Here is a 24220-nt window from a genome sequence, read left to right as displayed (position 1 = left end):
GAAGAAATCTTGTGAGAAAAGAACAAAGAAGTGGAACAAATTAAGTAGATGTAGATGAAGAAGTAGTCAATGTGGGTTGACATACCAAAATACACCGAATCTCCCTGAAGAGTCATCATATAACGTTTCTCTGATAGTTTTGAACATATTTCCAGTTTTCTTTTTGTGATTTATATGTGGAGTCATTTCAGGCAAAAACTGCTCACAATGTATTTTATGTTAGTACCCAGTGTTAATGTTGGTCCTCACTATAGACAAAATGATGTGTGATGGAACTGTAATGTCAGAAACATGATCCATGGTAGCCACAGCCACTTGCTGCTGGGATCACTGATTATTCTTGCTTTTGCTGTCAATAAATATCCCTGAACTGGAATACAACACCAAACTAATTTGGCATGACACTGACTGTTCACTTTAGCAAGATCTGTGATATGACACAGATGGCCATGACTGGTTTCAAGCTTTAGAGGCTACTTTCAGATTATGAAACATAAAAATTACAGCTCTATAGAAAGAGTCTAGGGTCCTACTGCATAATTCAAAATATATAGAAATTATACCTCAACTGGTTGGTTACAATGCAACATATCACATTCATTTTCACTCATTAGCAATAGCCACATCCCTTGAAGACACTAGGCAATTTAGACACTATTTTGTCAATAATAAGAGTCAAAATGGCTTTTTATATTGACGCTTGACATTTCGTAAAACAGGCCATTAACAGTTCCTGTTAGGGCTGACTTTACACATACACAGGAACACAACTGAAATTATCTTCAAAAAAATCAGAGAAAATGAACCTGATGACTTTTAAGAAAGACACACAGGACATGTTTCACTGATGAAAGAGAAATCCATTGATGAGCATTTGAATTAGAGACTGTACTAGAGAGAGAGTGTTCCTGGAAATCAAATCTTGTACAGCTCCTAGCATGACAGTCACAGAAGAGAGCTTCTCTGTGGTACAGAACTAGGCCCCACTGTTGCTTGCCCTTGTGAGCCAATGATGTACCCTGCAAACAGCTTACAACCAGAATGCAATTTTCATTCAGCAGCAGAGTGTGCACCAATGTAAAACTTCCTGGCAGATTAAAACTGCGTGCCATACCAAGCCTCAAACTTGGCACCTTTACCTTTCATTGGCAAGTGCTCTATAAACTGAGCTACCCAAGCATGACTAACAGATTTACTTCTGCCAGTACTTCATCTCCTACCTTCTAAACTTCACAGAAGTTCTCTGCTTACAGCTAGACATTCTCAATATGGCATTAAAGAATAAAGTGTCACACATTATCACAGCATGCATGTGCATAGTGCTATCATCTAACCTTGATGTATGACACTAGGCATTGATCAAATGCAATTTTGGTAATAAGATCTGCACATCTGCAACATCAACTGGGTATGCCATAGACCACAGCTGGAAGCTGAAGACACTGACGTAGCCAAGAGTGTGTGCTGGACGCCATGCTAGCGGCCAGTCCTCCTAACACGACCAACCCACTTGATCATTCCAAACAGCTGCCACCAGACATAAAAAAAGAACCATTTGATGAGTAAGTGAATGATGGTCAAGAACACTGAAACCAAGAGGATGGTCAAGAACACTGAAACCAAGAGGATGGTGAACAGGATGTAATGGGAGATAAAAGCTGCCATGGAAGATCATTGGAACCAGAAATGGGCAAACTGGATCACCACCCTCCATATTAATGTTAGAACCAACAGGAAGGCCACAGACATGTTTCTCAAGCATCATCATAGGATACCATTACTCCAGGTCAGGCAAGCCAAGGTCACTGAATGGGATGCTAAAGCCAAAAAACTGTCTGATGTGTTCAAAGCGAATGTTACTCCAGTTCAAGCCCTAACAGACCCAGTACACATCAAAATCATTGAACAACTACTTTCAGTATGCCTGGCTGATAATGAGGAAATTGATCTGACTGACAAAGTCCATGCAGAAAAGATTGCCAATCAACTCCTCCACCTCATCAACTGGAAGTCATATGACCTCAAACTGGTCACAAATGAACTTATTCTGCCAGATGCCACCAGCCACAGTAGTTTTCAATCATATTTTCCACAGTGGGAGATACCCAGAGGTGCAGAAGCATGCAGAAATCATCATCCAAAAGACTGGGAAAGACCCAAGGCAGCCAGTGAGTTATCAACTGACAAGTTTGCTCCTGGCACTAAGCATAGTCTTCGAGTGACTATGCTCAAATAACTTTTGCAACACATACAGTCAGAACAGCTGCTTCCAACAAACAACTCAGATACTGAAAAGGACAAACAATGATACATCAACTCCTTTGCATCATGGAGGATTCACTTGACAGTATCAAGTGGAAGGAGTACTTTTGGGAAGTATTCCTATACATTTCAAGAGTGTTTCTCTCTGTGTGGCATAATGGGCTCCACTACACACTCCTGGCAATAGGGTTGTTTTTGCCACATGTATGCATCCCCTAAACATATATGGAAGGAAGGAGTTTCCATTCAGGGCAGAAGAAACCTTGACAAATTGTCACATCTGAGCAGGAGTATCTCAGGGTTCTATGCACAGCCCAATTCTATATATCTTATAACCTCTGGACATGTTGAAGACAACAGCAGACATGCCGAGGACAGACAGTGGGCATTTAGCCCTCAATGCTCATGTTACAGCCTGTTCTCCAGTAGTCTGAACAGTGTTCATCTATAACAATGCTGAAAGTAACCATCGACAGTTGGCTTACTTGGATATAGCATGTGGCTGACATTGACAGAAAAGCAATGAAAAGACTTTGACTACTTTAGTCATTACTCAAACCATGGACAACACTGCCACATCTCAGAGTAACATTACAATCCACACTGCTGCATGCTATCTCTGAGTATGTCATACGGGTGTGGGACAATGCAGTGGAGACACATATACGAAACCTGCTATCTTACAAAACAGGGACCTCCATCTCATGAAGCAACTGCCATAAGACTTTTCATCAGATGAATGTCACCCAAGTGCCTCCCATCAATGAGAAGTTTTGTCAGGCTGTGCAGCTCTCTACAACCAGATAAATTCATGTGCTTGGGAGAAGGACTGAACCAGAGACTTCAAAGGTTCTGTGACAAGCTAGGCTGTGGCTTCCTGGAGTTTCACCATAGAGTTGAGAACTGTAGGGTCCCCATAAATGGGTCAGATGTGCACTACATGTCAGATACTGGTAGTCAGGTAGCTGACTGTGTGTCGGATGTACACAAGGATTTTTTAGGTTAGGAGACTCCCAATCCAAACCAGATAATGACAGCTGTAGAAAGCCAAGAAGTATCAGACTGAAGACTGAAGGAAATGCCTCCCACAGGTGACGGTATTAAAATCCTAACGGTAAACTGCTGAAGTATTCACATCAAAGTGCCAGAGTTTGAAGTGCTCCTGAAGAGCAATGAAGCTCACATAATACTGGGTACAGAACCCTGGTTGAAATGTCTAACTGATAGCAATGAGATTTTTGGGGAAAATTTGAGTGTTTATAGAAATGACAGGCAAATGGTGAATGGAGGTGATGTATTTGTCGCAGCAGACAAGAAACTCAAATCCACTGAGATAGAAATCAAAGCTGCATATGAGACTGTTTGGGCAACATTCAATATCAGGGGTGGGCATAACATGATAATTGGATCCTTCTATCACCCACCAGACTCAACTCCTGAAGTAACTGAAGCAAAATAACAGATTTGTTAGAGGTGAGTGTGATAACACATACTGTGAAACTTTACTAAATGCCTTCTCTGAAAACTACCTAGAACAGATATTTAGGAACCCCACTCATGATGAAATCTCCTGGAGCTAATGGCAACAAATAAGCCTGACCTCTTTGAGAATGTCCACATCAAAACTGGTATCAGTGACCATGGCACAGTTGTGGAAACAACGATTACCAAAGTACAAAGGACAACTGAAACAAGAAGAAAGGTTTATATGTTTAGCAAACTAGAAACTTGAAACTTTCAGCACAGGCAGAAGCATGTAGAGCAACTATGGCTCAAGTTTAATGGAACAGCTGACCATGCACTGGATAGATATGTACCCAGTAGAACAGTTCATAATGGTAGGTAATCTCCAAACTACGCAGTCACCGTAAAGAAACTTCTAGAGAAACAGAGATTGCTGCATAATAGGTGTAAAATATAGGACAACAGACATGGAGATGCTGAATGAAATGTGTTTGGCTGTCAAGAGAGTAATGGGTGATGCCTTCAGTGACTCCCATAGCAGAATATTGTCAGATGATATTTCACAAATCCCAAATAAAATCTGGTCATATGTAAAGGCTGTTAGTGGCACCAAAGTTGGTGTCCAATCCTTAGCAAATGAGACAGGAACTGAAATTGAGGGTAGCAAAGCAAAAGCTGAAATGCTTAACTCTGTTTTTGAATGTCCTTTTACAAAGAAAAACCTGGGAGAATTGCCCCAATTTAATCCTCTGAAATTGTTATAATTGAATGAAGCTCCAGGGCCCGATGGAATCCCTGTCAGGTTCTACACCGAATGTGAAGCTGAGGTAGCCCCTCTTCTAACTATAATCTATCATAGATCCCTTGAACAAAAGACTGTGCCCCGTTCTTGGAAAAAGTGCAGGTTATGCCCATCTTCAAGAAGGATAGTAGAAGTGATCCATAAAACTACCGTCCAATACCATTGATATTGATTTGTTGCAGAATCTAAGAACATATTCTGAGCTCAAACATAATGAGGTATCTTGAACAGAATGACCTCCTCCATGCCAACCAGCATGGATTCCAAAAACACCAATCATATGAAAGCCAGCTTGCACTTTTCTTGCATGATTTACTGAATGTTTCGGAACAAGGCAGTCAGGTAAATGCAGTATTTCTTGATTTCCAAAAAGCATTTGACTAAGTACCACACCTATGCTTATTGTCAAAAGTATGATCATATCGGGTATCAAGTGAAATTTGTGACTGGATTGACAACTTTTTGCTAGGGAGGACGCAACATGTTATCTTGAATGGAGCGTCATCATCAGATGTAGAAGTAACTTCACGTGTACCCTAGGGAAGTGTGTTGGGACCTTTGTTGTTCATGTCATATATTAATGACCTTGCAGACAATATTAATAGTAACCTCAGATGTTTTGAAGATGATTCAGTTATCTATGATGAAGTACTGTCTAAAAGAAGTTGCTTAGATATTCAGTCAGATCTTGATAAGAGTGCAAACTGGTTCAAAGATTGGCAACTTTCTTTTAATATTCAGAAATGTAAAATTGTGCATTTCACAATATGAAAAAACGTAGTATCCTATGACTATAAAATCAATGGGTCAATGTTGGAATCAGCTAACTTATACAAATACCTGGATTCCAGCCCAAGATGATGGAGTCAGCGGTCATGTGTGCGCAAGGTGCTTGCTGGTATGTGTGTGTGTGTATGTGAATGTTGTGTGTGTGTGTGTGTGTGTGTGTGTGTGTGTGTGTGTGAATGTGTGTGTGTGTGTGCCTCTCTTTACTGACGAAGGCTGTGGCCAATAGCTATATGTGAGTGTCTTTAAATCATGCCTGTCTGCAACTTGAGGTGTCTTCTTTATGGTAAGTAACAATCTATCTTTTCCTACATTGTTGGACGTAACACTTTGTAGGCATATGAAATGGGATGATCACACAGGCTCAGCTGTGGGTAAATCAGTTGGTAGACTTCAGTTTATTGGCAGAGTACTGGGGAAATGCAACCAGTCTGCAAAGGAGATTGCTAACGAATCACTCATGCAACTGGTTCTAGAATATTGCTCAAGTGTGTGAGACCAGTAACAAATAGGACTCAAAGGGGACTCAGAACATATACAGAGAATGGCAGCATGAATGGTCTCTGGTTGCTTGATCTGTGGGAGAGTGTCACAGAGATGCTGAAGACTCTTGAAGATAGACATAAGCTACTCCAAGAAAATCTATTAACAAAGTTTCAAGAACTGGCTTTAAATGATGACTCTGCGAATATACAACAACCCCATAAATATCGCTCACAGAAGGATCGTGAGGGTAAGATCAGAATAATTACTGAATGCACAGACGCATTCAAACAATCATTCTTCTCACACTCCATACATTAATGGAACAGGAAGAAACCCTAATAACTGATATAATGAGGGTATTCACTGCCAAGCAACTCACAATGGTTTGCAGAGTATAGAGGTAGATGTAGATGTAGAGGGTGCAGCAACTAAACCCCACCAGGGGCCACACTTTGTGGGCAACTAAGAACTTTTCCACATAGCAAGAAAACACACAAATACAACAGAAACTGTAGGACAGCCAATGGAAAGGACAAGAAATAAGCAACAAGGAGCTTGGAAGCATAACTTTAAAGTTTGTACTCTACCAACAATCAGGGAGCCCTTTACCTGGTCATCTGCACCAGTAATAGTAGGGGAGTCCATTTCCGAGGCTGTGCAGACATTGAGCTTTCCATATACCATTGTTGGGAAGGGTGTTCTATGAGTACATTAACTAAGAAAAAAAATTACCACTGTCAGAGTCAACTGCCATGGGTAACAATGTGCTGATGGTGAAGGTTGCAACCACCTATCATGGACTGTGCCAAAGGACAGAAGAGCCACAGCACACACAGACACTTGTCAATACAACCATTGGCTGGCCAGCAGCAACAGTCAATGAGCAGCCATAGCATCCAGAAACATCTCTTCATTATGAGACACAGAAGTCATCACTTCATGTGTGTATCTCTGTTCACTGTATGCGATAGTGTGCATGAATTAGAAAGGATACATGAACATGACCATTGGATGATCAAAACATCTGGACTTAAGTGCTGCAGAATGTTAGTACACACTGTTGGTAGAACATGAGTACAGCAAAAGCAGACAAATCTAGATATACTGAAGAGTTAAATGATGTTATGCAAATAAGTCAAGATATCAAAACTGATGTATAACATAAAGTTTGTTGTGCATTAACCCACAGGTCATTTTACAATGAATTATAAAGTCTGCATAATACAGAAACAACAAAGTTAATCAAAATTGGCAATTACATATATTCTCTTCAATTGTACATATATTATTACTGGGTAGACGTGTCGATGGATGTGGATGCAATAATAGACTGCCAGAAAAAAAATTAGTACCCATGGAAAGATGATGTAGATTTTGATTTGATGATGGCATATGCCACCTGGGGGATAGTAGGTGCACTGATAATGATTTCGACATTGAACACCAACAGATAGTGTAGTGGCATAGCTACCATGGTGCCATCTGTGTCTATCCTTTAACAGGGATTGCTCAGAGCCAGAAGGCTCAGTGTGGTGCAAATGTATGAAGAAGCAGGCAACCATGCCATAGAGATGCACTCATTCTTTCTGCAGCCAATTGAGCAAGTTTGAAAGCAGTCAAATAGTGGCCTTCTGAGTGGCATGATGGTCCTTTTGGAAAACTGCCATACAAGTTGGATGTGCTGCATCAATTGTGCAATGATCCTGATATCAGTGGTCACGTGAACATTCCCACATGCATAGATGAGTTTCTGGCTATCAGCACAGAGATTAGCCAGGATCGTTGTATTGTAAGGGTAGAGTTGCACATCATACAGCTACCACAGTGCAGGTAAGAGGGCTTGTAGACCCAGACATGACAACACAAACTGTCACAAGCCAGTTATTACCAGTGGGACTATGGGCATGCGCACCTCTAGCCTGTCTTCCATTCATGTCACAGCATCAACATGCATGATTCAGCTGGTGTCTTCAGAGGATCACTTGGAAGATGGAATGGTGTGCTGTGGTCTAAAAGACGTACTAATTTTTTTTTTTTTCCAGCAGTGTAATAATAATATGGATGTACTTGCCAAGAAAGATGCATGGGTAAGTATTGTTAAAAATTCCACTGAGTTGCATTTTAAATTTGTCAAATTTATTAGTATCAACTGTAAAAGAGTTATTGACCTGAACTAATAGTGGCACAGTTTGATGAGGTTATGACACAAATTTTATGCTACGATGTCAACATAGTTATCTACAGCACACTGATTAGATGGTACTTTAAAACCCAAACATGACTCAGGCAAATTCATAGTAATACAAACACAGAACACAAACAAGTATTGCAACTAATAGCAGAAAGATACAAATTGCATTTTTTAATTCCATGTTGTTGTTGTTGTGGTCTTCAGTCCTGAGACTGGTTTGATGCAGCTCTCCATGCTACTCTATCCTGTGCAAGCTTCTTCATCTCCCAGTACCTACTGCAGCCTACATCCTTCTGAATCTGCTTAGTGTATTCATCTCTTGGTCTCCCTCTACGATTTTTACCCTCCACGCTGCCCTCCAAAACGAAATTGGTGATCCCTTGATGCCTCAGAACATGTCCTACCAACCGATCCCTTCTTCTAGTCAAGTTGTGCCACAAACTTCTCTTCTCCCCAATCCTATTCAAAACCTCCTCATTAGTTATGTGATCTACCCATCTAATCTTCAGCATTCTTCTGTAGAACCACATTTCAAAAGCTTCTATTCTCTTCTTGTCTAAACTATTTATCGTCCATGTTTCACTTCCATACAGGGCTACACACCATACAAATACTTTCAGAAACGACTTCCTGACACTTAAATCTATACTCGATGTTAACAAATTTCTCTTCTTCAGAAACGTTTTCCTTCCCATTGCCAGTCTACATTTTATATCCTCTCTACTTCGACCATCATCAGTTATTTTGCTCTCCAAATAGCAAAACTCCTTAACTACTTTAAGTGTCTCATTTCCTAATCTAATACCCTCAATGTCACCCGACTTAATTCGACTACATTCCATTATCCTCGTTTTGCTTTTGTTGATGTTCATCTTATATCTTCCCTTCAAGACACTACCCATTCTGTTCAACTGCTCTTACAAGTCCTTTGCTGTCTGTGACAGAATTACAATGTCATCGACGAACCTCAAAGTTTTTATTTCTTCTCCATGGATTTTAATACCTACTCCAAATTTTTCTTTTATTTCCTTCACTGCTTGCTCAATATACAGATTGAATAACATCGGGGATAGGCTACAACCCTGTCTCACTCCCTTCCCAACCACTGCTTCCCTTTCATGCCCCTCAACTCTTTTAACTGCCATTTGGTTTCTAAACAAATTGTAAATAGCCTTTCGCTCCCTATGTTTCACCCCTGCCACCTTCAGAATTTGAAAGAGAGTATTCCAGTCAACATTGTCAAAAGCTTTCTCTAAGTCTACAAATGCTAGAAATGTAGGTTTGCCTTTCCTTAATCTAGCTTCTAAGATAAGCCGTAGGGTCAGTATTGCCTCACGTGTTCCAATATTTCTATGGAATCCAAACTGATCTTCCCCAAGGTCAGCTTCTACTAGTTTTTCCATTCGTCTGTAAAGAATTCGCATTAGTATTTTGCAGCCGTGACTTGTTAAACTGATAGTTCGGTAATTTTCACATCTGTCAACACCTGCTTTCTTTGGGATTCGAATTATTATATTCTTCTCGAAGTCTGAGGGTATTTCGCCTGTCTCATACATCTTGCTCACCAGGTGGTAGAGTTTTGTCAGGACTGGCTCTCCCAAGGCTATCAGTAGTTCTAATGGAATGTTGTCTACTCCTGGGGCCTTATTTCGACTCAGGTCTTTCAGTGCTCTGTCAAACTTTTCACGCAGTATCATATCTCACATTTCATCTTCATCTACATCCTCTTCCATTTCCATAATATTGTCCTCAAGTACATCACCCTTGTATAGAACCTCTATATACTCCTTCCACCTTTCTGGTTTCCCTTCTTTGCTTAGGACTGGGTTTCCATCTGATCTCTTGATATTCATACAAGTGGTTCTCTTTTCTCCAAAGGTCTCTTTAATTTTCCTGTAGGCAGTATCTATCTTACCCCTAGTGAGATAAGCCTCTACATCATTACATTTATCCTCTAGCCATTCCTGCTTAGCCATTTTGCACTTCCTGTCGATCTCATTATTGAGACGTTTGTATTCCTTTTTGCCTGCTTCATTTACTGCATTTTTATATTTTCTCCTTTCATCAATTAAATTCAACATTTCTTCTGTTACCCAAGGATTTCTACTAGCCCTCGTCTTTTTACCTACTTGATCCTCTGCTGCCTTCACTACTTCATCTCTCAAAGCTACCCATTCTTCTTCTACTGTATTTCTTTCCCCCATTCCTGCCATTTGTTCCCTTACGCTCTCCCTGAAACTCTGTACAACCTCTGGTTTAGTCAGTTTATCAAGCTCCCATCTCCTTAAATTCCCACCTTTTTGCCGTTTCTTCAGTTTTAATCTACAGTTCATAACCAATAGATTGTGGTCAGAGTCCACATCTGCCCCTGGAAATGTCTTACAATTTAAAACCTGGTTCCTAAATCTCTGTCTTACCATTATATAATCTATCTGAAATCTGTCAGTATCTCCAGGCTTCTTCCATGTATACAACCTTCTTTTATGATTCTTGAACCAAGTGTTAGCTATGATTAAGTTGTGCTCTGTGCAAAATTCTACCAGGCGGCTTCCTCTTTCATTTCTTATCCCCAATCCATATTCACCTACTACATTTCCTTCTCTCCCTTTTCCTACTACCAAATTCCAGTCACCCATGACTATTAAATTTTCGTCTCCCTTCACTATCTGAATAATTTCTTTTATTTCATCATACATTACTTCAATTTCTTCGTCATCTGCAGAGCTAGTTGGCATATAAACTTGCACTACTGTAGTAGGCATGGGCTTCATGTATATCTTGGCCACAATAATGCATTCACTATGCTGTTTGTAGTAGCTTACCTGCATTCCTAGTTTGTTATTCATTATTAAACCTACTCCTGCATTACCCCTATTTGACTTTGTATTTGTAACCCTGTATTCACCTGACCAAAAATCTTGTTCCTCCTGCCACCGAACTTCACTAATTCCCACTATATCTAACTTTAACCTATCCATTTCCCTTTTTAAATTTTCTAACTGTGGTGTCACCGCCAGACACCACACTTGCTAGGTGGTAGCCTTTAAATCGGCCGCGGTCCGTTAGTATACATCGGACCCGCGTGTCGCCACTGTCAGTGATTGCAGACCGAGCGCCACCACACGGCAGGTCTAGAGAGACTTCCTAGCACTCGCCCCAGTTGTACAGCCGACTTTGCCAGCGACGGTTAACTGACAAATTACGCTCTCATTTGCCGAGACGATAGTTAGCATAGCCTTCAGCTACGTCATTTGCTACGACCTAGCGAGGCGCCATTATCAATAGATATTTAACTTGTGATGCCTGTACCGTCAGACCGATGTTCTACAATTATGGATTAAAGTTAAGTATTACATCAACTACGTACTTTATTTGCTACTAAAAATTCCCTTAACTGTTCCAGACCTCACGCCAGTCTGCGTGTAATTAAACGCGTGCATTTCGGCCTCCTCTAGCAACACGGTTTTGGCACTTCTGCCAACACAGCACTAACCTACCTGCCCGATTAAGGGATCTGACATTCCACGCTCCGATCTGTAGAACGCCAGTTTTCATTCTCCTGATAACGACGTCCTCTTGAGTAGTCCCCGCCCAGATATCCAAATTGGGGACTATTTTACCTCCGGAATATTTTACCCAAGAGGACGCCATCATCATTAGCCATACAGTAAAGCTGCATGCCCTCGGGAAAAATTACGGCTGTAGTTTCCCCTTGCTTTCAACCGTTCGCAGTACCAGCACAGCAAGGCCGTTTTGGTTAGTGTTACAAGGCCAGATCAGTCAATCATCCAGACTGTTGCCCCTGCAACTACTGAAAAGGCTGCTGCCCCTCTTCAGGAACCACGCGTCTGTCTGGCCTCTCAACAGATACCCCTCCGTTGTGGTTGCACCTACGGTACGGCTATCTGTGTCGCTGAGGCACGCAAGCCTCCCCACCAACGGCAAGGTCCATGGAGCACACAAACAATAATAATAAATAGTGGGAAAAGAGAGAGAAAGGAGTGGTGGGATAAATGCTTACACAGTTTAAAAATAAACAACTTGATGGAGCCCAAATTTCTTGCTCATCAATCTTGTTAAATACTCACCACACAGTGGACTGAGTTGCAGATAGGCACAACAAAAAAAGACTTTCACAAAATAAGCTTTCAGCCAACAAGGCCTTTGTCAAAAATAGATAACAGACACACACACGTGTGAGTTGCATTTGTGTGTGTGTGTGTGTGTGTGTGTGTGTGTGTGTGTTTTGTCTATCTTTGACAAAGGCCTTGTTGGTCAAAAGCTTATTTTGTGACAGTTTGTGTGCGTGTGTGTGTGTGTGTGTGTGTGTGTGTGTGTGTCTGTGGCTGAGCATCTCCGCTACCCTTTTCATAATATTGTTACATTCCATCCCATATTTTCTATTGTGTAATCTTAAATATTAAGATTACATTAACTAGTTTTTTTTTATTTACAGTCTAAAAGATCACATGAATACCTTACATGCTGGCTGTGAATGTAAGTTGAACACACAAAGGTCAACTTTCATTTGGCCATTTCTGATTGTTAATCAGAGACACATTATGTAACTTGTTTGACAACAATGTCGTAAAAATGGTGAAAAAGACAATGAAAAGGTTGTTACAAGAAAAATGAATAAAAAGTATGGCAGAAAGATGGAGTATGTGAATAGGAGGATAAAAAGGGACTAAACAGGAAATTGACAGGTAGGACTCAAAAAATTGAAAAATCTAGGATAGAGACTATGGAAACAAAAACAACTCAATCACTGAGAAAGTGTGAAGCACATGAGAAAGGAAGTAAAAAACATATTAATGAAAAAATGGACATACAGTCCATGGACTGAGGTTACATCTACAAAATTCTAAAACACAAACGACAGAAAGGGCATGTGTGAGTGATATAAAGCACAATTATGAAGCTCCAGAAAAGGTTACAATACAATAACATGTTACATGGCAAATAGCAATTCACACCCTTAATGTTAGGAGGTTTCCAGTAATTCTTAGAATTAAAAACAGTTGAGAAATATAGATGTGAATTAAAACAATGGAAAATCCAGGGCAGAATAACGACAATTTTACAAAAAGTGTGTGTGTGTGTGTGTGTGTGTGTGTGTGTGTGTGTGTGTTGTCTATTTAAGAAGACCTTCCAGCTGAAATCTTACATGTTTAGAGGATTTTTGTTGTACCTGTCTGCGACTCAGCATCTCCACTATATGATGCATAGAAGTCTATCCTTTTTGTAATATGTGAATTAAAACATAGCATACAAAAGGCAAATGGAAACTTTGCCACAACTGGAAATATTTGAAGAAAAAAGAAGGTTCAGCGATAGCAGAGAATAACCTTAAAATGAAACTTTAAGGAATTGACAGCAACAAGTCCATAAATTTTAGATATCACCCTACATTCTGTCATAAGTCACAGTGGTTAGAATACAATGACTGCAATCAGAGAGGACAAGTAACAAACCACTATCAAAACAAATGAGACAAGCTTATTATTGAAGCTTCTGACAATTATTATTTTGTTTCAAAACTTGAACAGGAAAGCAGTTCAGAGAGTGACAACAGTGAGATCACTAGAGAATTCTGAGAGGGAGAATGAAATGGTTTCAGAACATCTACACTTAATTTCATGAAAAATGCAAGACTACAAATAAAGTGATATGTGATTACAATATGAAAACATCCATGTGCTGGAAATATCAGACTAGAGAGGAAATGCATATGAGATACATGGATGGATAACTGAAAAGATATAATAATCTAAATGCTCTATGATGTAGATGAATCTGCCAATTCATTTTGTTGTGTGTACACTATGTGATCAAAAGTATGTGGACACCTGGCTGAAAATGACTTACAAGTTCGTGGCGCCCTCCATCATGAATGCTGGAACTCAATATGGTGACGGCCCACCCTTAGCCTTTATGACAGCTTCCATTCTCACAGGCATATGTTCAATCAGTTGCTGGAAGGTTTCTTAGGGAATCACAGCCCACTCTACACCGAGTACTGCACTGAGGAGAGGTATCAATGTCAGTCGGTGAGGCCTGGCACAAAGTTAGCGTTCCAAAACATCCCAAAAGTATTCTATAGGATTAAGGTCAGGACTCTGTGTAGGCCAGTCCATTACAGGGATGTTATTGTTGTGTAATAACTCTGCCACAGGCCGTGCATTATGAACAGGTGCTCGATTGTGATGAAAGGTGCAATCACCATCACCGAATTGCTCTTCAACAGTTGGAAGCAAGAAGGTGCTTAAAACATCAATGTAGGTCTGTGTTGTGATAGTGCCACACAAAATAACAATGGGTGCAAACCCCCACCATGAAAAACATTACCATACCATAACACCACTGCCTCTGAATTTTACTGTCGGCACTAAACATGCTGGCAGATGATGTTCACTGGGCATTCATCACACCCAAACCCTGCCATCGAATCGCCACATTGTGTACTGTGATTGGTCACTCCACACAACCTTTTTCAACTGTTCAATCATCCAATGTTTATGCTCCTTACATCAAGCGAGGCATTGTTTGGCATTTACCGGCATGATGTGTGGCTTATAGGGGCTGCTCTACCATGAAATCCATATTTCCTCACCTCCCGCCTAACTGTCATAATACTTGCAGTGGATCCTGATGCAGTTTTGAATTTCTGTGTGATGGTCTGGATAGATGTCTGCCTATTATGCATTACGATCCTCTTCAGCTGTCAGCAGTCTCTGTCAGTCAACAGACGAGGTCACCTGTACACTTCTGTGCTGCACGTGTCCCTTCACATTTCCACCTCACTATCACATCAGAAACAGTGGACCTAGGGACGGGTAGGAGTGTGGAAATCTCATGTACAGACATATGACATAAGTGACACCCAATCACCTGACCACGTTCAAAGTCTGTGAGTTCTGCAGGGTGCCCCATTCTGTTCTCTCACGATGTCTAATGACTACTGAGGTCGCTGATATGGAGTACCTGGCAGTAGGTGGCAGCACAATGCACCTAATATGAAAAACATGTTTTTGGGGGTGTCCAGATACTTCTGATCACATAGTATATGCTGTAGTGACGCCATTTTACAGCAGAAAGCTACAGTAGCAGGTGATGTTGGTCTATGCAAAGCAAAGAAATAATATTGGAGAATATTCTTTGTCTCAGTCAGTGCATTCCACATCGATACCCAATTTTAATTCCTAAAAGAAGTGATTGTATTTATTTTAAAATTCAGTCTTTTACTTGTTATAATGAGTTATTTAAACTTTGTCATTTTGCTGCAAAGAGCTGTCCCAAGTTTACTCATGCAGCTGACTTAAGAGTTTTTCCTTAGCTCTGCAGATTAACTTTCCTATAGTTGGTTCTATCTGTGCATGTGAAGTTTGCATGTATTTGCATAAGTTTCTTTGCAAATCCAGGTTCTGTTGTTACATGGCAACTCAATATGTTATGCAGAATGCATTTCAACTTGATTTCACTTTTACAGAAAACAATTTATTTCATACACTTGAACTGACAACCTGCAAATTGTTTAAAGTTTGACAGAAATGAGCCTGCTGCAATACCAGTTTTCAGCATATTTCCAATGCAAGGAAGTATCATCCCTCCAGGTTCAGATATAACATAACGATTTAAGTTTTCAGTCAGTTACTTTCCATAAACCCTTAAATTCAACCACACCACACATGCAAATATGCAAGAGAAACAGGCATAAAACATTAAGGAAGAAGCACAATGTTACACAAAAGATTATAATGTTTCATTGTGTGTGATAACTTGTTTTGGGAAATACCACATAGTATAACACCTGTAATGTACATAATAGAGAAGATCAACAGTGCACCTGAAAAAATGGTATCTTGCTTGAATTCTGAGGTATATCAGGATAATGTACCCTACAGTTTCCTTCGGAATTTTTCAAAAATATTATGACAAATCAAGCAATTCACATTGCAATTGAACTGTATGTTAGAAATGTGTAGGCAGCTTGTAAAAAGGAACCATTAGTTTTTAACACTTTCTCCTCAAACATTTGGTGCTTAAGATGATAGTGAACTTATAGAACTAATATACCTGGTCACAAATGTCTGTGGTTGTACCTCGACGATCACAGTCACACATATCACAGTATGGGAAATGATGATGTCCTGGTTTGCAGTGATCACATGTGCGACCCACTACGTTAGGCTTGCATCTGAAACCAAGTAATTACTAAAATACAAAAAATTCTTTAAACTACATAATTGTGCAAAAGACTTATCCATTTATTTCAACATCTAGTTGTCCTCCCCAATTAAATGATATTCCTGCATTCAGTGCCAGGAACAGGACAAAACAGGAAATATTGAAAACAAGGACAGATTTCAGCCATTTAAGTGATTTTCACGTAAAACACTGTGGGCCATATACCGTACAGGTATAGAAACATTTGCTACAATCAACTGTTCTTACCAAAAGATTATCCTGATATGTGGAGTAGAGTTCACAATTTATTCGGGACCGATGACCATTGCAGTCTGATCCCTTTAATCCCACAAACCAACCAACAATTTATTCGGCTATGCTCATTTACAACTTTCCATTCAGATAATGATTTTTCAAACATAGTTTTGAGGCGAAACTGACATTAAAATTGTATGTTACATTGGGACCAAAACTCAGAACCCCACATTTCACAAGTAATGCTTTTACTAACGGAGCTATCCAGGCAAGATTTAAAACATTTATTGTCAGCCACTTCATACAGAAACAGATTTTGTTGTGCTTTATGACTTTTGCTGTTTCTAGTGGGATATATTGACACTACAGTATTCATCTTAGGCATGCTAGTGAAAGTCAGCAAGTAAAAAATCCAAAAAATGCTTTTAATATTGACTGAATCAAAACTCGTGCATGTGGTGTGACATGTTATGTTATTTTTGAATACTACATAAATATATTTCAAACTGCAACATCGTCTGTTAACTACATTACTGTTTTATACAGTTTTGGCAGTAGTATCCTTGAGCCACACAGTTGTTCTGCCTATTGTCATAATTTTTATCTACATGAATAAAGGTACATTTTTGAGGATGTGGAAGGTGCATGAGTGCTGTGCATAGCATATTTCATAGTGAATTCGTGGATTCTTGTTACTGTAGTGCATTCTGTATATTCCAGCAACAATATTTGGCTTGAAAGACCAAAAACATTTCTCCTTAATCACAGTATTGGTTTTTACATAATTACATAATTAGTGCAATATTTTCAATCCTTCAGTCTGTTTATTAACCAATTTGTTCCACGCAAGTGTTTGAGAGTGTATAATGATTATGTAAATAATTGCGCATATTTTTTATGCGAGTTTGTTAGTGTGGAAAATTATGAAAACAAAAGTTTGAGATTCGAACTTCCAAGTAGCTTCAGGGAAACAGTAAATTTTATCCCTTCTTTTCTCTTGTTACAACAGAAATCATTTTGTCTAGTATAAATTGCATTAGTTCCTGAAGGGAGCTTCTATTTCTTGTACAATTACAGATCCAAAAATTAAAAGAGAATCGAATAAGTTAATTTAAAGTTATTCATTTACTGTTCTGTATAACAATGCACTTGCCACAATGTAGCCCCACTGTGAAATCTGTTTTTGGGTACGGCATAAGATAGTTGCTGTTCATAAGCAGCTGGAAATTGCCCCAACTGCTGTCAAGCAATTGGATGTTGCTGTAAATGAGTTTGTTGTGAGGGTTACCATACCAAGAGACATGTATCAGATATACCAAATGTACCTCAAGTACTATCCTCTCCCATGGGCACTGTGTCCTCTACAGGATCTATCGAGAGGATCTATCACTACTAGTCCACTTGACTGTCAGTGGCATGTCAGTGGTAGACCCTGGGGCCAAGTACAAGGGTGGCAGGAACTGAGGAGAACTCAAGCTATTCTACTCCTCCTCCTAACCAATATGGTTGAAGTGCTGTAACCCACTGAAATGAAAATGAGCCAGTAAGACACCTGCAGTGTCCTGTGTCAAGAGGAGGCAAGTGCAAAACTGTCAGCAGTTTCAGCCTTCAGTGAATAACAGTACTTCTTCAGGAACTGTTAGCAAGGGACAAAAAAGATCGTCCTGTACAATGCATGTATATAATTGAAGGCCTCATTGAAGTTGTTGAAGAGATTGCTCCAGCAGTCACTGAGAGATCAAGGTGCAAATAACTGCAGATTGCAGTGCACACTGGAACAAACACTGTCTGTCATCTGGACTCTGGGAGCATACTTGGATCATTCCAACAACTGGAAGAGCAGTTTGGGAAGACCAGCCTTGCTCAAATAACTTTTACAAAGGTCGCTATCTACAGAATTTTCTCCAGAACTGAAACTGCCTCCCTGCCTCTTGATTCTGAGTTGACTGAAAGGCTTGAACCAGGAACTTGGAAGATTCTGTGAAAATACGAGTTATGATTTCCTTGAGTTGCACCACATAGCTGAGAAATGAACATTCTCTCTAAATTAATAAATAGTGCACTACACATAACAGGCTGCTAACCAGGTACTGACTGTGTACAGAGTGCACACAAATGTCTTCCTTTCTTACTAGAGACCAAATGTCAAAGTGCTCCTAAAAAGCAATAGAGCTCATACAATACTAGGAATACAAAGTTGACTCAAACCCAAAATTAGCAGCAGACAGATTTTTATAATGAACACAAAGGCTAGGTCTAGCCTCAGCAGCCAGAGACAGTGGTAATGTGTGTGCGAGCTGTGTTTGTGTGAATGTGTGTGTGTGCATGTAGTCTATTTCAGAAGAAGGCCCTCTGGTCAAAAGCTTACATCTTTCTGTCGTGCATGTCTGTGACTCAATATCTCTGCTATACGGTGATTAGCAATCTATCCTTTCCATAATACTGTAATTAATTGAATCCTTCTGTAGACCACCTGTCTCACCCCCCCCCACCCCCACCCCCCTCCCACACATAACCAAAAATGTTATAGAAAGCCTTAGCTCGCTAGTACACATGTTCCCAGATCATACTGTCATCATTGGAGGAGACTTTAACCATGCCACAATGAAGTATAATAATTATAGTTTTGTAAGCAGTAACAATGATAAAACATCCACTGAAATAATGCTAAATATTTGCTCTGAAATCAACTTAAAATGGATAGCTCAATAACGCAGTCACGATGAAAATACATTACATCTAATGGCAGGAAATCCACCTGACCTCTTTGAGGACACCCATTTCAAAATTGGTTGTATCATCATTGATTACCAAGTATAAAACTCAGATAAAATGAGCAGATAAATTTACATGCCCCCTAAACTAGATAAAGAGTATGAAGTGTCATATCCTGACTTGAAATATTTCGCTTGGACAGGAGTATGCAGAGAAAATATGCTGAAGATGTATAGTTGGCCAAATGCTGGATAGATACACATCTATAAGAAAAGTTCATGATGGGAGGGACTCTCTATTATACACAATTTTTGTAGGGAAACTTCGAAAGAAACAGCAACTACTACTCGATACGTGTAAAACATAGCATAGGATATACACTGCTTGACAAAAGAAGTGAAGCACCCAGAAGACACGGTCCAAAGTCAACATAACTTTGTACGCATGCACACCATCAGCTGGTATGTATGAAGACTGTTTAAAAAATTCCAGAACATTCGTAATTTTGCACCAATAATGTGTTAGAGCAAAATGCAGTTGGCATCTCTGCACTCGCCTGTGTTTAATGTGTAACTCCTAGTAGTTTCATTGTTGTATGTCTGTTAGTTATTTTTCAGTGCTGTATTAAGCATAGCATTGTGTCACACAGTGGGCAAATTTCGAGAAGGCAGAATTAGAGGAGCAACGTGTCTGCATGAAGTTTTGCATGAAACTTAGGAAAACCCTTACAGAGAAAGAACAAATGATGCACGAATCTACGGTGATGAGTGCTTAAGCCATACTTGTTGTTAGGAGTGGTTCACACAGATCAAAAATAGTGGAACGGAAGTTAAATATGACCCTCATTCAGGATGCCATTCGATGTCTACTGATGACGCTCATGTCAGGATGTCAGCAAAACTGTGCATGCCAATCGGGAACTAACTGTCCAAGAGATTGCAGAAGAATGTAACATGTCAGCTGGATCATGTGAGAAGGAAACGGCCTGAAATGTGGTGAGACAATTTATGGCTCTTGCACCATGATAACTCACCTGCACATTCATCCCTGTTGGTGCTTGACTACTGCAAAAAAAAATGAAATCATTGTGCTGTCTCATCCTCCATACTCTATAGACCTGGCCGCTTCAGACTTTTTTTATTTCCAAAGTTGAAAACCGCATTGAAAGGATGAAGATTTGCAATGACAGATAAGTTAAAAGAAAATCCACAGATGGTGCTTCACGCAATCCAGCAAGGGGTGTACCGAGACTGCTTGCTACAGTGGAAACAGCACTGGGAGCCTGTTATAGCCACGAGAAACTGGCAAGTGGTGCATGGCAGATAATAGAGATGCAAAGCCGCCAGATGGGGGAGCCACTGGAGGTATCACTAACAATGAACAAACAGGACAGACGAACAAATAGGGGATGACAGACACTGCGACCGACCAGGACACAACACGAGGCGAGCAAGCAAGAACTGAGGTGAAGACCAAGGCGAGACACCAACAATGCAAGAACACTCCAAACAATGACAGTATGTATTTCAACACAATGAAATGGAACACAGTATGGCCAAGATACATACGTGAACTTTAGCGAGTACCAGACTGCTGGGGCAGAGCCGCATAGCCGCCTAAATACATAACCGTGGGAAACGCAACTGGCTGCAGACTTCATGTGGTACAGAGAGTGGCATACTCACATGGCAAGGCTCGTGGCACAGGTATGCCCCAGAGCACAGAGATCCCTAGTGGGTATCCTGGTCCATACCCTCTGCCGCGCATTCAACTTCCACACCTTCCGACACCAGAGAAGCAGTGTATCAATTGTGAAGGAGAATATTTCAAAGGGGACCATGCACAATAAGTAAAAGGTAAGTGTGGAAAAATTTTGTGGACAAAGTTCCAAATTTTTTGAACAGACCTCATAAATGATTAGCATTACAATTCTCTGTGACAGGTAGGACAGCCACCTGAGGTCATTATTGTTGTTTGTGTGTAGTGTAGTTACCAGGCCTGGTAGGATATACAAGGGGCATGAACAGTGTCATATGTTAAGTTATCACTGTGAAGGACATGGAGATACCAAATAAAGGGTCTCGGGGGGGGGGGGGGGGGGGGGGGGGGGGCTCCATTTGGCTGGCCGGTCAAATTGAGTAATATCCAAATTTGGGGATTTAGATGTGAAAGTGGCTCGATGTTGGACAGCATGGGAATGTTAATGAAAGCATACTCATGGTCAAAGTTTTGGTCGACCTTGTCTGACAACCAAAAGTGAGGATCACCACAATATGCACCAAGCACATCATAACCACTTCTCATCTGTGCCTGCCATCTGGGAACAAGCAATAAACTCCCTGCAACATTCTGTGTCATCTCCCAACATTGCTTGGAGACTAGCAGTGGCCAGACTAGGGAGTTAACATCTCATATTAGGGTATGGCCAACTCCACAACATAAACTTCCATATGCATAGTGGTGCCATGACAAGGAAGCATGGATACTGACGAATGGCATCACATTGTGCTGAGTCATGAATCTCAGTGCTCCACTACCCCAGATGACCATAGTCAGTGAGAATGGCAGTGGCCTTGGGAGATGCCCCCTTCTTCCAATGTTTTAGAGAGGCACAGCAGGCTATGCCTAGTGTCATGGTGTGGTGTTGCGACTGGTAGTGGTTCAGGGTGCTCTGACGACACAATGGCACATCACGAACATCCTGCATCCGTATGTATTATCTGTCAAGTAACAGTGTGTGGTGCCATTTACAACAGCTCAATGATCAATAACATACAGCATGTGTCTCTATGAACTGTCTGCATAATGTTAACATATTCCTGTGGCCAACAAGATGCCCAGATCTGTCCCTGGTATAACACGTGTGGTCTAGTTCAGACATCATCTCCATCCCAGTGCACATATTCAGGATATCAAGGATCAGTTACTACAGTTGTGAGCCAGTTTGCCTCAGGGGAAGATACAAGAGCTTTATCTCACCCTTCCCAACTGGCTCAGTGTATGCATCCAGGCCAGATGAGTAGCAATATCATTATCATAAATGGGCTCATTCTGCCAGGTTGTTTTTAAATTTGACTCTAGATATAGAGATGTCAAATGGAACACCTTCAGCTGCTAAAAGCATAATATGTGAAACCCTCAACAACTACTGTAGCAGAATCTTATTGAAAAACATCACACAAAATACAAATAAATCCTGCTCAAATGTAAAGGCTGTCAGTGGCACCAAAGTTAGTGTCCAGACATTCATTAATGACACATAAATTGAAGTTGAGGGTAGCAAAGCAAAAGCAGAAATGCTGTCCTCTGTTTTCAAATGTTCCTCTATAAAGAAAAATATACAAGAACTGCCCCAGTTTAATTCTCACACCAATGTAATGATGAGTGGTTGTACAAAAAATCTGAAACCTCTAAAACTGAACAAAACTCCAGACTCTTCTGGAATTGCTGTGAGAGTCTTTACATAATTTGTGACTGAGTTAGCTGCCCTTTTAATCTTAATATACTATAGAACACTGAAACAAAAACTGTGCCCTGTGGTTAGAAAAAAGTACAGTTCATACATGTTTACATGAAAGGTAGCAAATGTGATTCACAAAATTGCAATCCAATATATGTGACATTCATCCACTGTGGTAGCTTAGAGCATTTTCAGAGCATAGTCTCGAAAAGAATGACTTTCTCCATGCCAAGCAGCATGAATTCTGAAAATGCTGGTCACATAAAATCCCCCTCTTGTTTTTCTTACAAGACATAATGAAAACCAGGGATCAAGGGAGCTAAGTAGACGCAGTATTTCTAAACTTTTGAAATGCATTTGATTTAGTACAACACCAACATGATTTACCAGTACAGTGGATGCAGCATGGTATCTTGCCAGGAGAATCATTGACAAATGTCTAAGTAACTTTAAGAGTGCTTTAAGGAAGTTTGTTGTGTATTAGTGAGCTGGAAATAATAATAACATTAGACTTTCACAGATGATGTAGTTACGATAATGAAGCACTATAAAATAAAGCAGCATATATGCTCAGTCAGATCTTCTGCATGTATGTTCAGTCAGATCCTGATATGTGCAAAATTGGCAATTTTCTTCAAAAATGTACTGAAATATGAAACTGCGGACTTCACAAAACATAGTATCCTATGATGTAGAACCTGACCTCTCAGGTTTACTTCCACCAGTACCTCTCCCCTACTCTCAACGTTTCACACAAGTACTTCTGCATACACTGCTGGATGAGCATTCCTGGAAGAAAGCTGCAGCAAATATTGTGCTGTTTTGAAGCTTCCTAGTACATTAAAACTGTATGATAGACCTAGACTGAGACCTGCAACCTCGCCTATCTTATGACTGAACTATCCAGGCATGACTCACGACAAGTTTGTACTTACTTTACAATTAACAAAGTGTAGGAAGCCTCACTAGTTAAATACTGAATAGGCTTATTAATAAATACTGGTATGTTGCCATTATGCTCCTGCTAAGCTATCTGACCGTATAAACAGAAAAGTTGATAAGACTGTAAATAGTCAACGTATTGCATTACTGGTATTCCATGTTAATGTCAGAGTCTTGCCTAATAACAGAAAGTAAATGGCCAATTTAACAGTCACGACAAAACAAAGACTAGATGAAAGGCCTAATAGAACATATCTTCACTAATAACTGACTCGTCATCTTCCTGGCTTACATAAATTACTTGCCAAAATTTTGACACTGCAGGACAAAAAGCATAAAGCCTGCATAAAAAGCATAACGAATCACAAACTCTGTTCATCTCTCACATCAATACTGCATCACAGTCTGATACTACAGCCTCTGATTTCTTTAGACTACTCTCTGAATAAATTATTCAGTTTTGATGGCAACTCAGAACTCGATGTAGACTTCACAATCTTTCTTAGGCCATGTATCTAAGACAGGGCTTGCTCAGAGTAATGTGTAATGCCTGTGTCTTTGTGCATTTTCAATAATTACTGTGTGCTCTTGCACACAAGTAGTGAATAAACCTATTTTACATAAGGAGATAAAATATATCAAATACTTGTTAAATTTAAACTATATATGG

At 40.1% G+C, this 24220-nt stretch overlaps 1 protein-coding gene across 1 annotated transcript in view; it reads right to left on the bottom strand.

The window, feature by feature from the left end:
- LOC126260846 (laminin subunit alpha) overlaps positions 1–24220 on the bottom strand; it is a 405465-nt gene that overhangs the window by 201145 nt on the left and 180100 nt on the right. Inside the window, exon 24 of the mRNA XM_049958250.1 lies at positions 16068–16188. Within this exon, the coding sequence (XP_049814207.1) occupies positions 16068–16188 (121 nt within the window). The remainder of the gene's footprint in view (positions 1–16067; positions 16189–24220) is intronic.

The sequence above is a fragment of the Schistocerca nitens genome, chromosome 5 (assembly GCF_023898315.1).
Source record: "Schistocerca nitens isolate TAMUIC-IGC-003100 chromosome 5, iqSchNite1.1, whole genome shotgun sequence".
Lineage (NCBI taxonomy): Eukaryota > Metazoa > Arthropoda > Insecta > Orthoptera > Acrididae > Schistocerca > Schistocerca nitens.
Note: the sequence above shows the minus strand (reverse complement) of the source record. Positions and strands in the feature narration are given on the sequence as shown.